This window comes from Stenella coeruleoalba (genome assembly GCF_951394435.1).
Source record: "Stenella coeruleoalba genome assembly, chromosome: 10".
In the NCBI taxonomy this organism is placed as follows: Eukaryota; Metazoa; Chordata; class Mammalia; order Artiodactyla; family Delphinidae; genus Stenella; species Stenella coeruleoalba.
In genome coordinates, this window is record NC_137156.1 from 21,144,804 (window position 1) to 21,166,179 (window position 21,376).

Sequence of the window (21,376 nt, forward strand, 5' to 3'; positions counted from 1 at the left end):
TGGTTCAAAGGTCGCTAATGATCTTTGAGAGAATACCTAGGTAGGAAATTGTGTAAAGCCAGATTATAGCATGATAGGAAATGAACACTTAGAAACGGAGGCAGTATAGATTTTAAGCTGGTGAATTCTGGAAGGGGGGAAATTAAGAGAAACACTAGCCTATTAAGGGCAACCTAAAGTTTAAAAAAAAAAAGGGAATGAAAGGGCATCTATACATATTTGAAGACATGAGGGAAAATCTCAATGAAGGAAATAAATGAAAAAAACTGGAGATAAATGAGGAAGGTTTCAGAGGTTGTTGAAGAGAATGTGCTTGGCATGTTAAAGGAGTCAGGATGTTTATTCCTTTGGGAGAAGAAAGGCAGGATAAAGAGATTTGTTTTGAAGTGGTCAGGAGGCCTCTACTAGAGATTTTTCTTGTCGGAGTAGATGATCCTATGCAGGGGTGGTGGGGTGGTGGTGGCTGAATAGGGTTGGAGAATGAGGGCTGAGAGTGTGGGCTTATGACATTGACAGAGGAGAGAAGACACGTCGCTGCAGCAGTGACTGTTCCAAACAACTCCCTTATCAGTCCCCTGCTCAGTCAGAAACAACCGATGTGGTTTAAATTGCCTGTTGGTAAATCATGATATGGCCCTACTGCCCCCGAACCAATTGCCCCCATGTCTCCCAGAGCAGTTCCAACTTCCTCTACCTGCAAGACTGAGGCTCCTCATCTAGACGAGATGCTGGATTCAATAGTGAGGAGGTCCACTTAGAATTCCATATAAAAGACTTCTCATTTTCAGATACATTAATGCAAATTTCTGAGCCAGGCAATTAAGACCAAGATTCCTGGATACAAGAGGGTTGCAGAGAATTTGAAAGTGGATATAAAAGATAACAGGAGTTACTCCAAGTCTTCTCTTTTCTTCACTAATTACCAATTATTTGATGTTATCAGTTACTACTGAGAGTTGGATTCCTATACCCCTATTTTTAAAGTGTCCTATGCCAGATGGAAAAAGGATTCTCTCTGCAAGGGTTAACTGCCTTCAGCCTCCCTCACTTTAAAGTCCAAATCTCTGCTTGGGTAGTGACACAAGCTAATATTTTGGGCATGAAACAAGAAAGCTTCAGTTGCATACAAGTGCTCCCCAGCCCGTCAGGAAGCAATGTGAAGAACTCTTTCAGGAAACTCTTGTGGCATATACGTGTACTGGGAGGCACCTTTCCCTTCTTCTACCCGAGTGTGGCACCATTTCTCTTCTAATTACTTGTAAGGGATATGACTAGTGTTTTTCCCAGAGGTATTTCTCGCCACAGCCCAGCTAAACGTTGGGATGTGGCATCACTTTAAGCGGGGGGATAAGCATGAAGGCCACAGGCCTTGTTCTAGCCACACCACTTTATGTCAAAAGAAAAAACAAAACTTGAAATTGTACCATTTTCCCTTCCCCTTTTCATCCATCCAAATTGTCTTAACTCTTATTCTTTTCCCACAATGAGAGCCACTTAAAACGCTGGGACCTATTCTGTGGCAGAGCAAATAGATGTAAACTGGGGCAAACTTCATAATGGGAGGTAAATCAGTGCCACCATTTTTACACCATCTGCTTTGCCCCACTCCAACAAATGATAAGGTGACAAGAGGCAGAACTGGAGTCATACATGAATTCCACTGGGAATTGAAAATTCAAAATTGTCCTTTATTTTGAGGGTGTAGACAGACAGTTTTGTTGTTTCTGAATTTTAGTCCCAAATACGGTCAGTTTAAGCTATTACTCCTCCCTGTACTCCGTATGTAATGCAATGGGGAGGCTCCAAAAGGATCCAATGTCTACAGCAGAGCAAAGACAATGATTCCTTCCAGGTTTCCATTCATTATTTGCCTTAGCATCAAAAATTCCTGGAATTCTTAAAAAAAAAAAATCTTGGAATTCTAGAGATGGTTCAATGGCTATCATCACCACCAGGCCAAAGGGTCACATGAATATCCACTTTATTCCTTTTCCCCCCAGCTTTACTGAGATATAACTGACAAATAAAATTTTAAGGTATTTAAAGTGTACACTATGACAGTTTGATATACGTATACACTGTGAAAGGATTCCTGAACATCTGCTTTATTCTAACGCAAGTGTAGGGGAAATGCTTTTTCTTAGTACAGTGGAGGCAAAAATGGGAGTTTTCAGAACAATGCTTTTATTTAAGAATTAAGGGAAAACAAAAACATTAAAGCATAGGAATACATTGACTGAATACAAGTGTCTCGTTTGGTCTGAAACCTAGAAAAAGTCACTCTGACTACTTACCTGAGGTAGATTTAGGTTGGCACTGTTTCAAGAGAACCTCCATCCATCCCAGAAGTTACCTTCTAGTTTTGGTTACAGGCTCCCAAGTGGTCCTTTCCAACCTCAGGTTATTCTATATGAGTAATACCAACACCGTTTTCCCCCCATGGTTAAAAGCCCTCAGACCTGTTTCATACCCCCAAAGTTCTCTGTCTGAGGGATGGTCCATTCTTAATTTACTTAAAGACTAGAGACAATTACCAGGAAGATTAGTTGAAAGAAGGGGCAAGTCACTGCCCTGCCAAAGATACAAACTCTGTTCCCTTCTCCAAGTTCTCTCTAATGACTAACAAGTAGCCATAAGGACTAATTTTCATCATCACCAAGCCATACACCCAATACTATTTTAAGAATTACAATTGTCAAACATATACTAGTGATAGACATGATTTTCACCAAAGAGAAACAAATACATCTTGTGTGTTTTATCACACCGAGCAACTTTTTATGGTATAAGAGCTATTTATGAAAATTACTAAAATACATCAGATCAAATAAACTTCCAGGACATGTTTTCTAAAAGAAGAAAGAAAAAAACACCGTAGAATCAGATTCCTTATTATCACTATGAGCTATATCCTCTGACCCTAAGATTATCAAGGTCAACAACCAGTCATCAGGATCAAAGCTTAGAGCCATACACAAGGTGGCAGTGCAATAGTTGGCCACCGCCATGAGTCCGAACACCAACGCTCTCTGGAGTTCAGGATTTGCTAAGATAAACCAGAGGACTCAAAACTTATTCACCAAGCCTACAGTCCCAAATACTGTAGAAGTTTTAAGTATTTATATTAAATGTCGTTTAATCGGAGGGAAGAAAAAAAACCTCAGAAGTGTCCACGTACAGATCCCTGGATTAATTAGAGTATTTCTGGAGAATATTAAAAGTAATCATAATTATCCTGTTAAGTTGGAGATAACTGCTTATCCTTAAACCTCTGATGAATCTGCCAACTACTTTTCCCTTCTAGCATTTAGAATCCTACATTACAAGCGAAATATATACCTTATATTGTGGTGACTGCAGTCTTTTCCCTGGGAATAAAAAGTATTCTCTTTCCTTGGCAGAATCGAAGTAAATGAAAGGCATGTCATTATGCGGCTTGATTTGCTATAAACAGCAGGATGATGGAGTGGAAAAAAAACACAGAACACCAGCTTTTGAGTCACGATTCTCAAAATCAAAGTCTAGCTTCTCCATTAATAATGCATCATTATGTGTTTTACTCTGTGCCTACTCAGGCTTAAATCTTTCTTTCAGCTTTAATTATTTTGCAAGGAGCTGAAGAGGATATCTTACCATTGAAAGAAACATGATAAATGAAGTCACAAAAGTATGGGTACTAGCAAAAATCATAACTATTATCCTGGAACGTGCATCTCTGAGTTGAGAAGAAATGAATCTCTAAAGCTGAAACTGCAAATACCAGTAATAATCTGAAAGATTTTAGGGAAAGGAAACTTGTAAGGGTATGCCTCAACTCACAAGTAAAAAGCTGAGTACTCTACCTCGTTATGAGGTTGGCCCTCCAAAGGGGAAGCCTTGGGAAGAGTTTTCATCTATGATAACTACTCCCTAGCTGCTTAGTTCTTTTCACAACCAGCAAAAGGTTCCCATGCTGCTATCAACACACTAGTCCCCATTCCAGCCAAGACTTACAAAATCGACAGAGGCAAAGTAAATGTACTTCTTTCCCCCAACAGTAACACATGCCACACCTTCTATCTCAAGGTTACAGTCCTTTCCTTTATTGGAGTTCCAAACTTTAAAAACTGAAAGTAAAGCAATCATTAAGTGGTTCAGATAAAAGAAAAGCATCTTTACCTGAGTTTCCCATCAGGCCTACTCTGACCTGCCCTAGCTCCTTCCAGAAGAAGTTTCTGGGTATCTAAAAAAAAACAGTTTACATATTGACTCATTAAAAGTCATCTCTACTGTATGAGTCAACTAACTATGAGAACAGTTCTTCTCATACCTATTAAATGTACACAGTCCACAGTTAGATCTCTTACTAGAACAAAATTATCTGCAGAGTAGGCTCTTTGGGGCGCAATAAGGTAGGGATTTCCTGCAAGGCTTTTTTTTAGACTCAAGGTTATTTATAGGGTTTTTCACTTATGTGAGTTCCCCAGTATACCACAAAAACCGATCACTGACAGAAGCTTTTCTCACTCAGAGAATTCATAAGGTCTTTCCTCAGATTTTTTTTTTTTTGGAGGGGGTGCAAACCCAAGAAGGCTCTCCACCTAATGCTTTTGCCACCTTCAAGGCAAATATAGAAATTTTCACCTGTATGGCTTCTCTGATAGGTAAGAAAGTCATAGTTCTGTTAGAAGCTTTCTTCACACTTGTGGGGGTCTCCTCCCAGTGGGGCGTTCTGACGTCCAATGAAACGTGCACACTCTCTGAAGCACTGTTGACACAGGGTATTAAAAATGCTGTCCACCAATGTGAATTCTCTTGGAATGAGAAGAGGTGACCATTGCTACAAAGCTTTCTCACATTCACCAAATTTGTAAGGTTTCCCACCTGTAAGAATCCTCTTGTGGGTGATCAGATACAAGCTTGGACTAAAGGTTTTCCCAAACTCAGAGCATTTGTAAGGTTTCTCATTGGAGTGGTTGATAAGCTTCTGTAAGGACAGCTCTCTGGGCAAACCATTTCTCAACTTCCTACAATTGCAGATTCTCTGGTCCCCAGTGAAATCTGAGCTCTGAGGAAAGTCTGAGATTTGCTTAGAGTTCTTCATCTTAAGGAGTTCTCTTACATTGCAAATACATTTTTTATGGCATTATAACTTCTTGTCTGGTCAAGACATTTGTGAGGCTTCTGATGCATGGGGAGGGCTGAGCTCAAGACCTTTTTCACCCACATCACAGATATATGGTTTTTCACCGATGTGGATTGTCTGATGTTGAAGAAGTGCTGAGCTCTGGTGAAAGCTTTTATCACAGACACCGTATTTATAATGCAGCTCCTCTGTCTGAGTTCTCATTTTCTGTTGGGCAACAAAGTCCATGCCCAGGAGGAAGCCACTCTCACATGCAGACCACTGATGTGGTTTCTCTTCCATGTGAATTCTTTGATGCACAATAAGGTCTGAACTACAGTTGAAACTTTTCTCATATTCCAGGCATTTAAAAGTGTGAGTGTGAGTTGCCTGGTGCCTGATTAGGTTGGCGCTCCGAGTAAAACTTCGCATACATTCTAAACATTTATACGGCTTCTCACCTGTGTGGACTCTCTGGTGTACAATAAGGTCTGATTTCTGGCCAAAGCATTTCTCACAGGCACCACACTTATAGGGCTTCTCCCCAGTATGAACTCTTTTATGAACAATGAAGGCTGAACGGTGTCGGTAACTTTTCTCACACTTATTACATTTGTAGGGCCTTTCACCAGTATGAGTTCTCTGGTGGCTAATAAGATCTGATTTCCCACTAAAAGCTTTTTCACACTCCAGACACTTAAATGGTTTCTCACCTGTGTGAGTTCTTCGGTGTCTTATGAGGTTTGTACTTCGGCTGAAGCATTTGTCACACTCACTACATAGATACGGTTTCTCGCCTGTATGGCTTCGCTGGTGGACAAGCAGATCAGAGCTCTGACCAAAATTCTTGCCACAAATGTCACATGTATAGAATTTTTTACCTGCATGTGTTCTCTGGTGTCCTGAAAGGGCTAAGTGGTGCCAGAAGCTCTTCTCACATTTGCTACATTTATAAGGTTTCTCATAATGGTGGATCCTCTGGTGTGAAATAAGATCTGAGCTTTGGATGAAGGTTTTCTCACACATATCACATCTATAAGGTTTCTCCCCTGTATGGGTTCTCTCACACATAATAAGAGCTAAGTTTTCACAGAAGTTTTGCTCACGTTCAAGGCACTGGTATATATGATCATCTATTTGAGTAATCTCATGCACATGAATAAAAATCTTTTTACCCTTCTGAGGGTATACATGATATATTTTCCTTTTTTGAGTTCTCTGATTATACCTCTCTTCTGAAGTGTACATTTTCTATGGCTCTCTCCTAGGGAGTTTTCCACTGGTCTTCCTGACCCATCATTTTCTTCACAGTCATTTTCTCGATGAGAACTTGAAAGATACATCTGTTTTAGGCCTTTCAGTCATGAGCAGCTCCTCTCTGCAAGTTTCCAGCATCATATATACTAATTCTTTACTTGGTATTTCCAACCCTGTGAGACAAAGAAGAAGTATTATTTATATTCCTTTAACTAAGAAAAAATGCTCAAAATTAAAATTGCTGCAGAAAAGGCAGAATTTCTGTATCAAAGTCCACAAGTGCTCTAGGTTTTACAGGGGTTGAAAGCAGTTACTTTTCCTCTTTGCTAGTATAAAACCAATCAGCAACACATACAGGGCAAGTACCAGAAAGAACTGTTTCTTTAATGAACTCAGGTGATCTCAAAACCAGAATTCCTCCTCTTCCCTTGGTTCAAATGAATAATCAAGATGCCTAATAATTAGTACGCCTGCTCATGAAGAAAACAATCCAAAAGGGGCTATGAATATCTGTGCAGTCCTTTCTATAGTAAGGTTTGGAAGAAAATGGTTAATGATCATTAGAATTCCCAGTGCAAAGAGAGAGAAAGTAAGTTTCTATGACTATCATCCTAGCTGTGTGATGTCAGGCAAGTTACTTAATCACTCTGTACATAGTTTCCTCATCTATAAAATCGATTAATGATGGAAATTATCTCACATCATTGAGTTGAGTAATAAATTAATCACGATCTATCTCATGGTAAGTACTCTGTGTTAGCTATTATAATAACTATTATTATGGTAAAGGGGCCTAAGAGTCTGCTTTGATATGGCTGTATGAGCACAAACCTTGCTCAAAAAGAAAAATCCCAACTTACTGCTGATAAAAAAAAATAGGATGACTTTGCTTCCTATTTTACTGAGAAAATCTAAGGAAGTCAAAAACCAAAAACATAAAAAAAACACTTCCACATGCTCCCACCACATCAACCAACTTCTTCCAAGGCGGTCATGCACTCTCCATCTTTCCTTCTGTTACCACGGATAACAAACTTCCCCTGCCCAATCTAAGGACAACCTGTCCATTGGTGTACTGGATTCCACCCCTTTTTGCCACAAAGACATCACTCCTGCAATTCTATCCTCTCTCTCCTGCAATATCAATTTGTTCTTTCCTACTGGATCACACTAATCAGCAAACTAGCTGTTATGTCTCTCCTAAAACCAAAGCACTAACAAGAAACTTCTCTCAACCACCTCACGCTCGAGCTATTGTCTCACTTCTGCTTCTCTTTACAGCAAAATTCCTCAAAAGAAATCAATCTGTTTATTGTCTTTAATTCTTATCTTCCAAGGTTTCTGGAACATACTCCAATCAAATACCCTCACCACTCCACCAAAACTGCTCCTATTAGAACCTAGGAGTCCCTAGGAAATCTGATTCCTAGTTACCACTCTGACACACTTCTCTGCTCTTCTCGTGTGTACTGCACGCTAGTCACCTTGGCCTCCTTGCTGTTGTTCAAACAAGCCAGGTCCATTCCCATTTCAAGGTCTTTGTGCTTGTAGTCTCTCCCTGCTAAAGTGCTCTTCCTTTAGATCTTCAAAGCTCCCTCTCTCACCTCACTCAAATCCTTGGTAAACTGTCATAGTCTCAGTAAGGCCTGACTGACCATCCTATTTTAAATTATGACACACCTCCACCTCAGCTGACCCACACATACAACACTCCTTCTCTCCCTTCCTGTTTTATTTTTCTCCATAGAATGTAAGCCCCTAAAGGACAAGGATTTTAGTTCATTTCATTTGCTGCTGTTTCCCTAGCACCTGGGACAGTGCCTGGCACAGAGAAGGTATGTTCACATATAATGAGGTACTATGTAACTGTAAAACAGGATGAAGATAACCTTTATGAATTGATGTGGAGCAATTTCTAGGATAAACCGTAAATTTTAGAAAGCAGTTGTGAATTAAGTAGAAATAAGAAACTACACATGTATCTATTCATTTGGCCAAAAAGAAACTCAGAAAAGAAGAAACTAATGAGTTTGGTTATCATCAAAAGGTAGGTGTAAATGGGATCAAAAGGACAGGAAAATGAAATTGGTACCAAAGCGTGGATGGAAAGAGAGTCATACTTCTGTTAGTATATACATTTTTGTAAAACACACATTTTTACTTTTTAAACTGTTACATTTCACATATTCAACAAATACATAAATAAATAGAAAAGCTGAGGGAGAAAAAAATTAAAATGGAATACAAATAAAAACAAACAAGTCTGTATTTCAAATTAATAACAAAACCACCCAGGAGGGGGAAAAATAACTCAAATAACTTTATAATACAGTATTAGGATTATATAAACTCAAACTAAAGATAAAAAGGACTATAAACAATTACTGAACTCTAATTAGTAGGAGTTTTCCTCCAGAGTAGAAAAGGTTCACTACTTAATGTATAGCCTAGGAATGAACAAATAAATAAATATAACGGCACCCAGATGCTTCCCTGTCAGCGAAGGGGGTTACAAACACAGAAAAGGGAAAGGCTAGAATGAACTCTGCATATGTAGTGTTTAACTGGAATTAGAAGTATCAGTATGAGGTCAAGGTTTTTGGTTTTTTTTGCGGTACACAGGCCTCTCACTGTTGTGGTCTCTCCTGTCGGAGCACAGGCTCTGGACGCGCAGGCTCAGTGGCCATGGCTCACGGGCCCAGCCGCTCCGCGGCACGTGGGATCTTCCCAGACCGGGGCACGAACCCGCGTCCCCTGCATCGGCAGGCGGACTCTCAACCACTGCGCCACCAGGAGAGCCCGAGGTCAAGGTTTTTAAGTATACACAGAAAAAATAGAAATGTGTGTATGTGTGAAAGTGTGTACTTTTTTTTTTTTTTTTACTAATGTCTGGCTATGAGGTCACAAACGATGAAATCCCAGTAGTAATGAGCACACCAAGCACTTAGAGCATGGTTTCTAAACACCATTTCCCACTGAAAGGAATCAAGGCTCACTGGAGAAATGTCTAATTCCAGGGCTTAGAAAGTACAAGATGAACCTGGAACACCTTGTTTGTGTCAGAAAATAAGGAAGTGCTCAAAAAGTGGTGACAATATGCCAAGAGGACCCAGGAGCCAGGCTGAAGGGGCTGCCACTATACAAATCAGGAACAAACAACATCAAAATAAATAATGATAGTGATAAATTAGTAACACAATAAGAATCCATGAATCCATACTCATTTAAAAAGTGAATAAATAGTCCGCCGCCGCCATATTGTCTGTGTGAAGAGAGGGGAGAGCGTCCGCCGCCACTGCAGCTTCCACCACAGTTTGAAGAAAACAGTTCTGAAACAAGCTCTTACCCCCACTTGCCTCTCAACACAGTGACTGCCATATCTCCAAACGTCAAGTCCAGCTTTGTCCGCCAACCTGTCTGACATGTCGGGACCCGTGCCAAACAGGGCCAGAGTTTACACAGATGTTAATACGCACAGAGCCCAAAAGTACTGGGATTACAAGTCACATGTGGTGGAATGGGGAAATCAAGATGACTACCAGCTGGTTAGAAAACTAGGCCGAGGTAAATACAGTGAAGTATTTGAAGCCATCAACATCACAAATAATGAAAAAGTTGTTGTTAAAATTCTCAAGCCAGTAAAGAAGAAGAAAATCAAGCATGAAATAAAGATTTTGGAGAATTTGCAAGGTGGTCCCAACATCATCACACTGGCAGACATTGTAAAAGACCCCGTGTCACGAACTCCTGCCTTGGTTTTTGAACACGTAAACAACACAGACTTCAAGCAATTGTACTAGAGGTCAACAGACTATGATATTCGATTTTACATGTATGAGATTCTGAAGGCCCTGGATTATTGTCACAGCATGGGGATTATGCACAGAGATGTAAAGCCCCATAATGTCATCATTAATCATGAGCACAGAAGCTACGGCAAATAGACTGGGGTTTGGCTGAGTTTTACCATCCTGGCCAAGAACATAACGTCCGAGTTGCTTTCCAATATTTTAAAGGTCCTGAGCTACTTGTAGACTATCAGATGTATGATTATAGTTTGGATATGTGGAGCTTGGGTTGTATGCTGGCAAGTGTGATCTTCCGGAAGGAGCCATTTTTCCATGAACATGACAATTATGATCAGTTGGTGAGGACAGCCAAGGTTCTGGGGACAGAGATTTATATGACTATATTGACAAATACAACATTCAATTAGATCCACGTTTTAACGATATCTTGGGCAGACATTCCCATAAGCGATGGGAATGCTTTGTCCACAGTGAAAACCAGTACCTTGTCAGTCCTGAGGCCTTGGATTTCCTGGACAAGCTGCTGCGGTACGACCAACAGTCATGGCTCACCACAAGAGAGGCCGTGGAGCACCCCTATTTCTACACTGTTGTGAAGGACCAGACTCGAATGGGCTCATCTAGCATGCCAGGGGGCAGTATGCCTGTCAGCAGCACCAATATGATGTCAGGGATTTCTTCAGTGCCAACCCCTTCAGCCCTTAGACCTCAGGCAGGCTCACCAGTGATTGCTGCTGCCAACCCCCTTGGGATGCCCGTTCCAGCTGCCGCTGGCGCTCAGCAGTAATGGCCCCTTCTGTCTCCTGATGCCTGAGCAGAGGCTGGGGAGTCCACTCACTCCCTCGATGCAGCTTGCGCCTGGCGGGGAGGAGTGAAAGGCTTCAGAAGCACCGTGTCTGAACCGTTGCTTGTGGATTTATAGCAGTTCAGTCATAAAAAAAAAATTATAATAGGCTGTATTCCTTTTTTTCTTTCTTTCTTTTTTTTTAACTCGAACTTTTCATAACTCAGGGGATTCCCTGAAAAATTCTCTGCAGGTGGAATATTTCACGGACAAATTTTTTTCTCCCCTTCCAAATTCAGTTCCTCACCACTAAAGAACAACGATAAACCAGCCTCAATTCTGCCTGCTGCGTTTGGGTGGAGATCTCTTCCCATGCCCACCATTGCTCCCCTACCATCTCACACTTTGAGGGGTTTGTATTCCATGCTCTCCTCCAGAGTTTACAAAAATGTAGCTTCTTGAAGGGAGGTGGGAAGGAAGGAAGAAGGAAGGACCCAACCTATAAGAGCAGTGTACTGCTAGTCACTTATATCACTTTACTCCAAAAGTGCTTCAGTGGGGTTATACTGGTAAATCTAGTGGAAATATGTCTTAGTTACACCGAGATGCTGAAAATCTACCCAAAGTGCAGACAGGTCCTGAAAACGTCTGTTCAGTATGAATCATGTCTTACTGACCTAACCTAAATGCAACTCACTTATAATTTAGTTTCAGTTCAGTTTAAAACTTTAATACCGTCCCTCCCAGGCTCCTTACCTCGGTCCTCTCCCCTTTCATCTCCCAACATGCTCTATAGCTGGTAGGAGGGGGAAGGCAAAATCTTTTTCAGTTTTCTTTGACTTGGCCCTTTTGAATTCAGTTAGTTACTGGGTATAATTACTGCGTTTTACAAAAGAAAAAAACATTGTCTATGTTGGTTTCATGCTAGCAGCTCTTGAAGAGCTAATGAGAGATGTGGCCACTGCATTTTATTTTAAGCTTTCTACCTTCTTTTCCTACCTTCCCCTTCCCTCACATGCCATCCATTGAGAAGACCTGCCCCTCAGTCTTGTAAATGTACCTGAGAGGTAGGAGCAGAGCCACTATCTTCAGTGAAACTGAAATGGTAGAACTGTAATTGTGAGAAAACTAAACTCTCCTGTTACAGCCCTGCCACCCCTTGCTGTCTGTATATATATAATACTTTGTCCTTCATATGTGAAAGATCCAGTGTTGGAATTCTTTGGTGTAAATAAACGTTTGGTTTTATTTATCAAAAAAAAAGTGAATAAATAGTGACTGAGAAGGGATAGTTTTTTCTTATATTAAAAAAGCCAACAATTAAATGTAGAATAAATGATGGAATTAAAAACATCACATGTCCAATGAAGAGTAACAACTGTTTCAGGCGAAAATACAAAAATATAGTGGATGAAAGTTTTATGAGAATCAGGATATTTACACAATCTGAATATATCTCCCCACTAGATATTTAATAATTAGAAAGACAAAAAAAGTAACTTCACAGTTTAGAAACCTGGAAGACACCACCTTAACCAAATGATCAGAGTTAACACCACCAGTAACAAGATATATAGTTGCCTCCTAATATGATGCAAAGAACAGAACATCACTTCTGTGCTATCTTGCCAAAAATGTATAACCTGAATCTAATCATGAGGAAACATCAGACAAACCCAAATTGAGGAAAATTCTGCCAAATAAATGGCCTAAACTTAAAAAAAAAAAAAAGTCTAAAGACAAAGTCTGAGGATATGTTCCACAATAAAGACATGACAATTAAATGAAATGGGTGATGGTGGAATGGATCCTGGACAACAAAAAAAACTTATTTTTCTTTTCCTACAAAGGACGTTAGTAGAACAATTGGCTAAACTCCAATAATGTCTGGCGATCAGATAATAGTATTATATGAATGTTAATTTTTTGACTGTGGTAACTGTAATGATAATATAAGAGAATAGCCTTGTCTTCAGGGAATAAACAATTGAGTATTTAGGACAGGCTTTCTCAACTAGAGTTCTGGCAAAGAACAAAGCCCTACAGAAAATGACTTGAGTAACTATTTTTTAAATTCTCCCAAGAATGGCATGTAGCTAGTAGCACTGAACACACATGGGAGAGAAGTTAATCCATTGCATACCTATTACTTCAGGGCTTACCATGTCTTAGGACTTTAGGGCTTAATTCTCTCGTAGTTTGAGATGAGGTATTCTGTCTATAACTTACTCTCAAAAGGTTCAGAAAAAATGTACATATAGGTACATGTATGTATAGAGAAATTAGTATAGACAGACTCATAAAACAAACATAGTAAAATGTAAACATTTAGGGACTGCAGGTGAAAGGTGTATGGGTATTCTTTATATTATTTTACAACTTTTTTGTAAATCTGAAATTACTTCAAAATTTAAATGTATCTTATTTTGTTTTTTAGGAACATGGGAGCTGAGGGCTTCCCTGGTGGCGCAGTGGTTAACAGTCCGCCTGCCAATGCAGGGGACATGGGTCCGTGCGCCACTACTGAGCCTGTGCTCTAGAGCCTGCGAGCCACAACTACTGAGCCCACGTGCCACAACCACTGAAGCCTGCACGCCTAGAGCCTGTGCTCCGCAACAGGAGAAGCCACCGCAAAGAGAAGTCTGCGCACCACAATGAAGAGCAGACCACGCTCGCTGCAGCTGGAGAAGGCCAGCGTGCAGCAACGAAGACCCGATGCAGCCAAAAATAAATAAATTAAAAAAATATATATATATTAAAAAAAAAAAGAACATGGGAGCTGAGAGTTAGTATATTGTGATAGTTAAAGCTGAATGTTCAAACTCTGGAATCAGATTTTGGCTCAAATTCCCACTGTGCTTTTTGTAGCTATGAGAACTTGGGTAAGTTACTTTCTTCAGCTTCAAACTTCAATTTCGATAAAATAAGTAAGATATCATTACATGTCTTAAAGAGTTGCCATGGGAACTGAGACACTGTCAATAAAGGACATGGCTCAATGCCTGGATCTCAACAGATGCTCAATAAATGGTAGGTTCTATTATTTTCTTAATTCCATCTTCACAGTCACAAAAACACTAACATTTCTTGAGCTCATCCTCTGTGCCTGTCTCTTATGCAAAGCCTTGTTCAAAACCATTTAAAATAGTTAACTAAATAATAAATAATAATCAGTTAATGATTAATACGAAGATTAAGCAAAAAACAGAAAAACATTTATGGAGAAATGCTAGGAGGAAAAGGAAAACTTTAGAATCACAACTAAGTAAAGATATGCACCCATACAGACAAATAGCTACTCTAAGATGGTGGCTGTATGGGAGTTTTGTCTTTTAAAATGCGTATTACTGTTAAGGTCAAAAGGAGAGAGAGTAGAGTGGAAATAAATGATTCTGAGCATGGTCATAGCCTGTTAAATGAATTAAAATATTCCCTAATTTTATCAGCCGAGGGTATCATATTTGCCCTAAATAGCCAATCATCTGTAGGGCACCAAGGAAAAAAATTAAAAATAAGGAAAAAATTAAAAATAAGGAAGACTTTTAGAGGTCAGCACCTAGAAAATAAAATACAGTCTGGCTGTCAAAATTTAAAGTAGTCCATGACACTTCCCCAGTTCAAAATACTATAACTGCTTCCTACCACTCTAAGAATAAAACCTAAAGTTTTCACTGCGCTACATAATGTGGTACCTCCCCCTACCTTCAGCCTCACACAATACATCAGAATCTTTACACTTGCTCCTTCTGCCTAGAATGCCCTTCCCCCAAGTAGCTTGCTCCTTTATTTGATCAAGTCTCTGACTGAAAATTATTTCCTTAAAAAGAGGCACACCCTGACTACTTCATCTAAAATAGCTATGTCCCCTTAGCCTGTTTTACAATATTTCTCTTCATAGCACTTATCATCATCCAACTTTGTGGTACATATCTTATATTTGTTAACTTGTTTCTCTCTCCTACTAGAATATAACTTCCATTAGGGTTAGGACTTAGTCTTTTGTTCACTGCAATATTCCTAGCGTCTAGAATACATTTGTTGAATGAATGAAAAATATGAATGAATATCAGAACCGAAAAAGAGCCATCATCCTCTAAGCCTCAGCATCAATATAACAGGCTAGGCTAGTAGCCCTGGCTGGTGCATCTGGCAAACCCAAATATATACTTCAAGTCTTAGCTTCAGGGTACCCTTCGCTAAGAGGTTTCTCTTACCTCTTCCTAGGAAAAGACTGGTTCTCTCTTCCATGGCTAGGGTCAGAGTGCACAGAATAGGCAGACAGGCTGAGTACAGAACTTCAAAGCTCAAGGCTACCCTTATAGTTAAAGTATGTACGTGACAGGCAGATAAAGTTGATAAGGTGTTATCTAAAAAACTAGATAATGCTTACTGTATCAGGTCCCAGGCTAGGGATTACCTCATTTATTTTTCATTAATTACATGGATTATCTCATTTAATCTTCCCAAGATTGTAAAATAGGTATGAATACCAATGTTTGCGCCTTACAGATAGAAAACCTCATGCTCAGGGCAGTTAACTAACTAAAGAGCTCACAGCTAGTAAGCAGCAGAGCCAGTATCTAAACCTCTATCTTCTGACTCCAGGGCCTGCTTAAGCATTGGGCATACTGCCTTTTGGGGGCTGCAAACCAATCACAAAGGAATTACTAAAAGCCTATTGTGAATAAGCCTGTTGAAAAGGAGTAGAAAATACACTTAAATTGGTAGGACAGCACTGGTTTTAGCACTCTGCTATCTCAGGAGCTAAGAAAGGGTCATGTATCTTCTTTCCATGTATCTTCTCCCATTGCTCCTCGTCTCCCCCAGTTTCCCTCTCCTCCGGCCTCAAAAATCCACTGTTTATATAGAAACATACAGCCTGGTATGTTACTTACCATAAGAACAAAGACTCAAGACTATCTTCCTTTTGGCTCCAAAAGGTCTCTAGTCCATAACTATTCACAACACTCAATTCTTCCCTCTCCTAGAGGAAAAAAAATCAATAATGTAGAAATTTATAATTTTTGTGAAATTTATAACTTTTCTGAGGCTTGAACATCTAAAAATTGGTTCCATTTACTCCCCAGTCTGGTCAGTATCTTTCAACCGTAACTTACCTCTTCCCACCTTTCCTTACATTCTATTTTCTCCTGCAAGAAGCACCTGCCACTGGTAGCCATCAGTTCCTTCCCAAACAGCTCTAGACAAAACACCGAGAATCCTTCTGGGTAATGACTAACCTTAACTTCATAATAAAGCCCTGAGTCCTGTTCTACTTGTTTCAATTTTTACCTCAACTTCTGAGATCAATGACCCATTCTTCTACCACTATAAACCTCAAGATGCAGTTGATAAGTGCATATGATACAAAGCTATATATAATGCCGGTTTCCAAAAATGGTTATGGAATGATTAAATAAACCAGATTTTTCTGCATACAGATTCGATGCAACATGACCAATCTCTGCCTTAAAGATAGGGGTGGGCGGTGGGTGGAGAACATTCAACGTCCTTGTTTTTTTTTTTCCCCCCAAAGTGAAAGATACACTTAGATCACTTAGAAAAGTGCCTGGCAGTGTTTACTATTATCTCCAGGAACGATAGTACTAAGCTTCTCTTCCTTCAACTTTTCATTGACCTCCTTTCAGTCGCCGTCACGGGGGGGGGGGGGTCCCAGACCCTGCTCTGTTGCGAGGACCAGAGGCTGCTCCTACCAGGCGGAGGCCGAGGGGTTCTCGGGTCCCGCAGAACCCCTCCCCCGATCCCTGGGCCCCGCAGGCCATGCCCCTCCCAGGCCCCGCGGGCCGCGCTTACCACGGCAGCAGCCGGCGCCGCCCCTCCGCCTGGGACGGCACTTCCGGTTACTCTCCGGACACTCGGGTTTGGGTTTCCCGGCGGCCGCAGGCTCCTGGCGGTAAACCTAAGGGCCCACCTTCGGGAAAAGAAGGAAAGCCAACCTGGGAGGCCGACGAGAACCAGAAGCAGACCCCTTTGCGTGGCTCGGCGAGGGCAGTTGAGGCCAGGCCATCCAGGGGGCTCTTTAAGGGCCGACAAGGCCGGCTACCCGAGCCCTTTCAGCCTGGCTGGGAAGCGGCCGGCGCAGCCCCGCCCCCGAGAATCACATGATCACCCCCTGTTCAGCCACTGGGGCAGTCCACCCCCGGCCTCTGGGCCAATAGGGGCCGAGCCTCTGGACCGGGGGCGGGGCTCTGGGGCGCCTGCGCTCCGGGGCCCTTGGTGTTTCGGGGCGGAGCGGTCGAGGACTTTATTTAGGGATCCTTTCCGATGCTACTGACGTCTGGGGGTGACGAGAGGACCCCACTACCACCTTGTCTAAGAAGAAGCAACCCTGTTTATCTTACCGTTTCCGACTTATGTTCTCTTTCCTGAAGGCTGTTAAAAGAGGACTCGAGGCAGGAGTAGCGTCAGAAGAGATGGATGCCACCGACGCTGTGGAAAACACCCCAAAGGAGCTGGAAGAAATGGTGGATACCAAAACACGGTGGAAGCGCTCCGCCACCCAAGATGTGGCCAGAGAGATGAATGAAATGCTTTAAAGGGGGGGTAGTGTTGGCTTTGTGTGGGTAGAGAAAACTGCAGAGGAGGATAGGACTGCTCTGATTGTAGGAGGTTTCCCAGGCCTTCCTGATTGTTTATGGGCTGGAATCAACTTAAGTAATCACCTATGTTTGGGTTGGAGCAGAAATGAGATTTCCTTCAGAGAGAAGTAAATATACCTATATCTACATCTCCCCTTGCTCAATTGTTCAGTGAAAAAAAAGTTTCCTAAAATCCCTCAGACATCAAAGGAGAAAGATTAGTACTAGGAATATAGAGGACAAAAGGCTGGGTAATGAGACTAAGAACTTGGATTGGGAGAAAAATACTGAGTTTAGGGAGTGGTGAGAGCATCATCAGGGTCATAACAGTCGTTTATTCAAGATTCACTAATCATGTTCCTAACTCTGGAATTCTTCCCCAGAGGAGTTGCAGCTTAGTTTCATGTTTGTTTTTAATGAAAACTTCCAAGTAAGGCCCAAATATTCTATCCAGAGCCTTCTTAATATTTGAAATAATTTTTAATAACTTTAGAGTATGTGATATGTTCCAGACATTGTTCTCATCATTTTACACATATTATCCCTTTAACTTGTAACAAAAATTCTATGAGTGATGAATTGGGTGATTGGGATTGACATATATGCACTAATATGTATAAAATGGATAACTCATAAGAACCTGATATATAAAAAAATAAAATTAAATTAAAAAAAATTCTATGAGATATTTATTATTATTTTTATCTTAGGAGAAAACTGGTGCAGGAAGAGATTGAGTACCTTGCCCAAGATCACACATTTAGTAACTAGTGAAGCTGAAATATGAACATTCATACCAGAGCCTGTGGTTGCCATCATTGTACTTATAGGGCTGTATCAATAGTGGTGACTGTATAGTGGAAAAGTACTGAGTTCTGATTCCTACACTGTGTATAGGAAGGTCTCAATAATTGTTGAATTGAACTCTTCAGCTTTTTCTTTAAAGATACATTGACCCAAGCAAAGAGCTCATTTTATTCATTGTTTCATTCACTCAACACATGTTTATTGAGCACTTCCAGTTCACCTGACACGATACTGAGTATTAGGAATTTAAAGGCAGGAAAGACTCAGTCCCATTCCTCTAACGGTTCACAGCCTACTATGGAGAGAGCAAGTGGTGTGATGGAGGTAGAAGTTACATAAGGTAGTGTGGGAGCAGAGAGAAGGAGCACTTGTTTGAGAAAGGGTCAGAAATGACTGTAGAACGTGGGGCATGAGGTGAGGCTTGAAGGAATGGAAGCAAGGAGTTGAAGATGGGACTGGAATGGAAGATGGGAAATAGGTCAGAGATGTTTTAATGTGATTTCAGTTAATGGACTTTATCTTGTAAGAACTGGGAATCCATTCATGGGGTAGCTCAATTATCCCCAACCTTAAAATCTTTAGAAGGATGATTTTATTTTAGTTTTACATATAGAGAGAAGCAAAACAGGAAGCCTGGAGACAAGGATAAAGAATAAGGTAGAGTAGCCAGAAAATTAGGAAAATGAAAAAAATGGGTCATGGCAACCAAGGGAGGAGAGGTTCAATTAAAAGTTTATTGAGAGCAATGTCAAATAACGAGATCAGATGAGATAGCACCGAAGAACATCGGATAAAGTTTACATGAGAATTACTATGTTCTAAGTGCTGTTATAGGCACTTTATAGTATTAGCTCACTTAATCATCCAACAACACTGTGTGCTTTAATTCTCACAATAACCCCATATTATAGATGAGGAAGATGAGGTACAAGGAGGATAAGTAATTTGGGCAAAATCATGCAGCTGTTAAGAGGCAGAATGGGGATTTAAACACTGGGAGTCTGGCTTCTGAGTCTGTGCTTGTTACCACTACCCTATCCTGCCTCTCTAAAGAGGCTCTGCGGAGTTTAGGAAAAAAAGAGGTTTTTTTTCTTTAGTAAGGGCAGCTTCTGTGGACTGTGGTGGAAAGGGAAGTAGGGAATGCAGGTAGCATCTTTTCTTTCAGAAGCTTGGCTATGAAGAAGAACAAAGAAAGGCCATCTCTAGCATGGAACACAGGTCTTAAACAGTGAGCAGGGCCTAGGGCTTCAGGGTGGGGGAGATTTTAATATGTTGCTAAAGGAAACAAGTTCATAGAAAGGATGAGGATTCAGGAAAGGGGTATTTGGTGTAGAGAGGCCGCTTAGGAAACAGGAGAGGCTGAGGTCTGCAGTACGAAGAGGAACTAGCCTTGAATGGGAGAAGGAATCTCCCATTCCTTCAGAGATCAGAGCAGGAAAATATATCTGTGTTGCTTTGGTCTTGTTCAGAAACCCCTACTTTTAGAATTTGGAGGGAGGAACCTCAACTCAACATAGATACTCTATTCATCAGGCTCCCATCTATTCTATTAGTCATTCGCCAGAACCCTGATTCAGAGGAATTTTTCTCACAAGAAATAATCTTCTGTTTGATTGCATCCAAAGATAAAAAGCAGTAATATGTAGGGCTTCCCTGGTGGCGCAGTGGTTGAGAATCTGCCTGCTGATGCAGGGGACACAGGTCCGAGCCCTGGTCTGGGAGGATCCCACATGCCGCAGAACAACTAGGCCCGTGAGCCACAACTACTGAGCCTGCGCGTCTGGAGCCTGTGCTCCGCAGCAAGAGAGGCCATGATAGTGAGAGGCCTGTGCACTGCGATGAAGAGTGGCCCCCGCTTGCCACAACTAGAGAAAGCCCTTGCACAGAAACGAAGACCCAACACAGCAAAAATTAATTAATTAATTAAAAAACTCCTACCCCCAACATCTTCTTAAAAAAAAAAAATCAGTAATACATTTTTGAAAATAAATCACCATGTTCATGTTTCAGCAATTCCAGTAGGATAGCATTGCTGTTCTTTACCTCCTGATTTCCCAGGTATCTCAGATTTTCCCACTGAAGTATAACCAAGCATAGAGGAGAATGAACAAGTACCTCAAAGTGGCTTCTCACAGTTGGAAAGTTAATTTGGGTGTCTCATTTTATCTTTAAAACTCATGCAATTTGCATTCTACCCTGTGATCTAGTTGGGCACTGGAAATAGAAAATTAAAAAAATCGGTTCCTATCATTAATAAATCATAGTTGAAAAATGAAATAGATATTTGCCTAGTTTAGAGGTGGCAAATCTATGTAGTAAATTACTAGCTCTTCCCCCATATCCATGGCACTAACACGAATCAGTTGTGAATTTTCTTTTCCATTTTACAAAAACGTAAGCTCAGGTACCTTCTCAATACAATATCCACTGTCAGTCAATCAGGATGGATTTTGCTTTGCTACCCCTGTGCACGAGAAAAGTTTAATTCAATAGCATATGAACTAGAGGAAAGATCTGTACAAAGTACCATAAGAATGTTGAAGGAAGTGGGTTATTCTGTCTGGAGGGATCAGAGGAGACTTTACGAAAAAAGATAGGCACTCTACGGCTGTTATGATTGCTTTGTTCCACAACTCTTCAGAAAGCCGGGTTTCTTCCAGTTCATTGTCCCCTGTTCGTTGGAATGTTGCTTTTATCTGGTAGGTAGAATTCCAACCATCACATTCACATTTTAGACAGAAAGATGGAGAAAGAGATAAAGAAGAAAAGGCAAAGGGCATGTGCCAGCTTTTAGTAAAGGAAGTTTCCAAGAAGCTGCCACACAATCATTCCACCTGCATCTCATTGGCCAGACCTCAGTCACACTGTCACATGGAGTAGCAAGTACTAATCCTATGGATGAAAGTGAATATGGATATTACATGGGAATCTGGGATGGGGGAAGGAAGAAGGGAAGTTGCTTTGTTAAATACTGGATTAAATCAAGTGGTCTATTTTTCATTTTCTGCATCACTCT

The 21,376-nt window shown here is 40.8% G+C and overlaps 1 protein-coding gene and 1 pseudogene across 5 annotated transcripts; one reads left to right on the top strand and one right to left on the bottom strand.

The window, feature by feature from the left end:
* Positions 1 to 1,619: 1,619 nt before the first annotated feature.
* On the bottom strand, positions 1,620 to 18,060 carry ZNF322 (zinc finger protein 322). 4 transcript variants are annotated; one of them, XM_079935386.1, is made up of 3 exons: positions 16,769 to 18,060; positions 15,850 to 15,938; positions 1,620 to 6,534 (listed from the first exon to the last, which is right to left on the bottom strand). In XM_079935386.1, the coding sequence occupies exon 3, from the start codon at positions 6,350 to 6,352 to the stop codon at positions 5,144 to 5,146; it is 1,209 nt and encodes a 402-aa protein (XP_079791512.1). In that variant the 5' UTR covers positions 6,353 to 6,534; positions 15,850 to 15,938; positions 16,769 to 18,060; the 3' UTR covers positions 1,620 to 5,143. The 4 variants fall into 4 exon arrangements, with proteins under 4 accessions (XP_079791512.1, XP_079791513.1, XP_079791514.1 ...); XM_079935387.1 differs by having other exon boundaries at positions 16,912 to 17,043; XM_079935388.1 differs by lacking the exon at positions 15,850 to 15,938.
* Positions 9,648 to 11,247, top strand: LOC307193407 (casein kinase II subunit alpha-like; annotated as a pseudogene). Its single transcript has one exon. The product of its transcript is annotated as a casein kinase II subunit alpha-like (transcript).
* Positions 18,061 to 21,376: the final 3,316 nt, after the last annotated feature.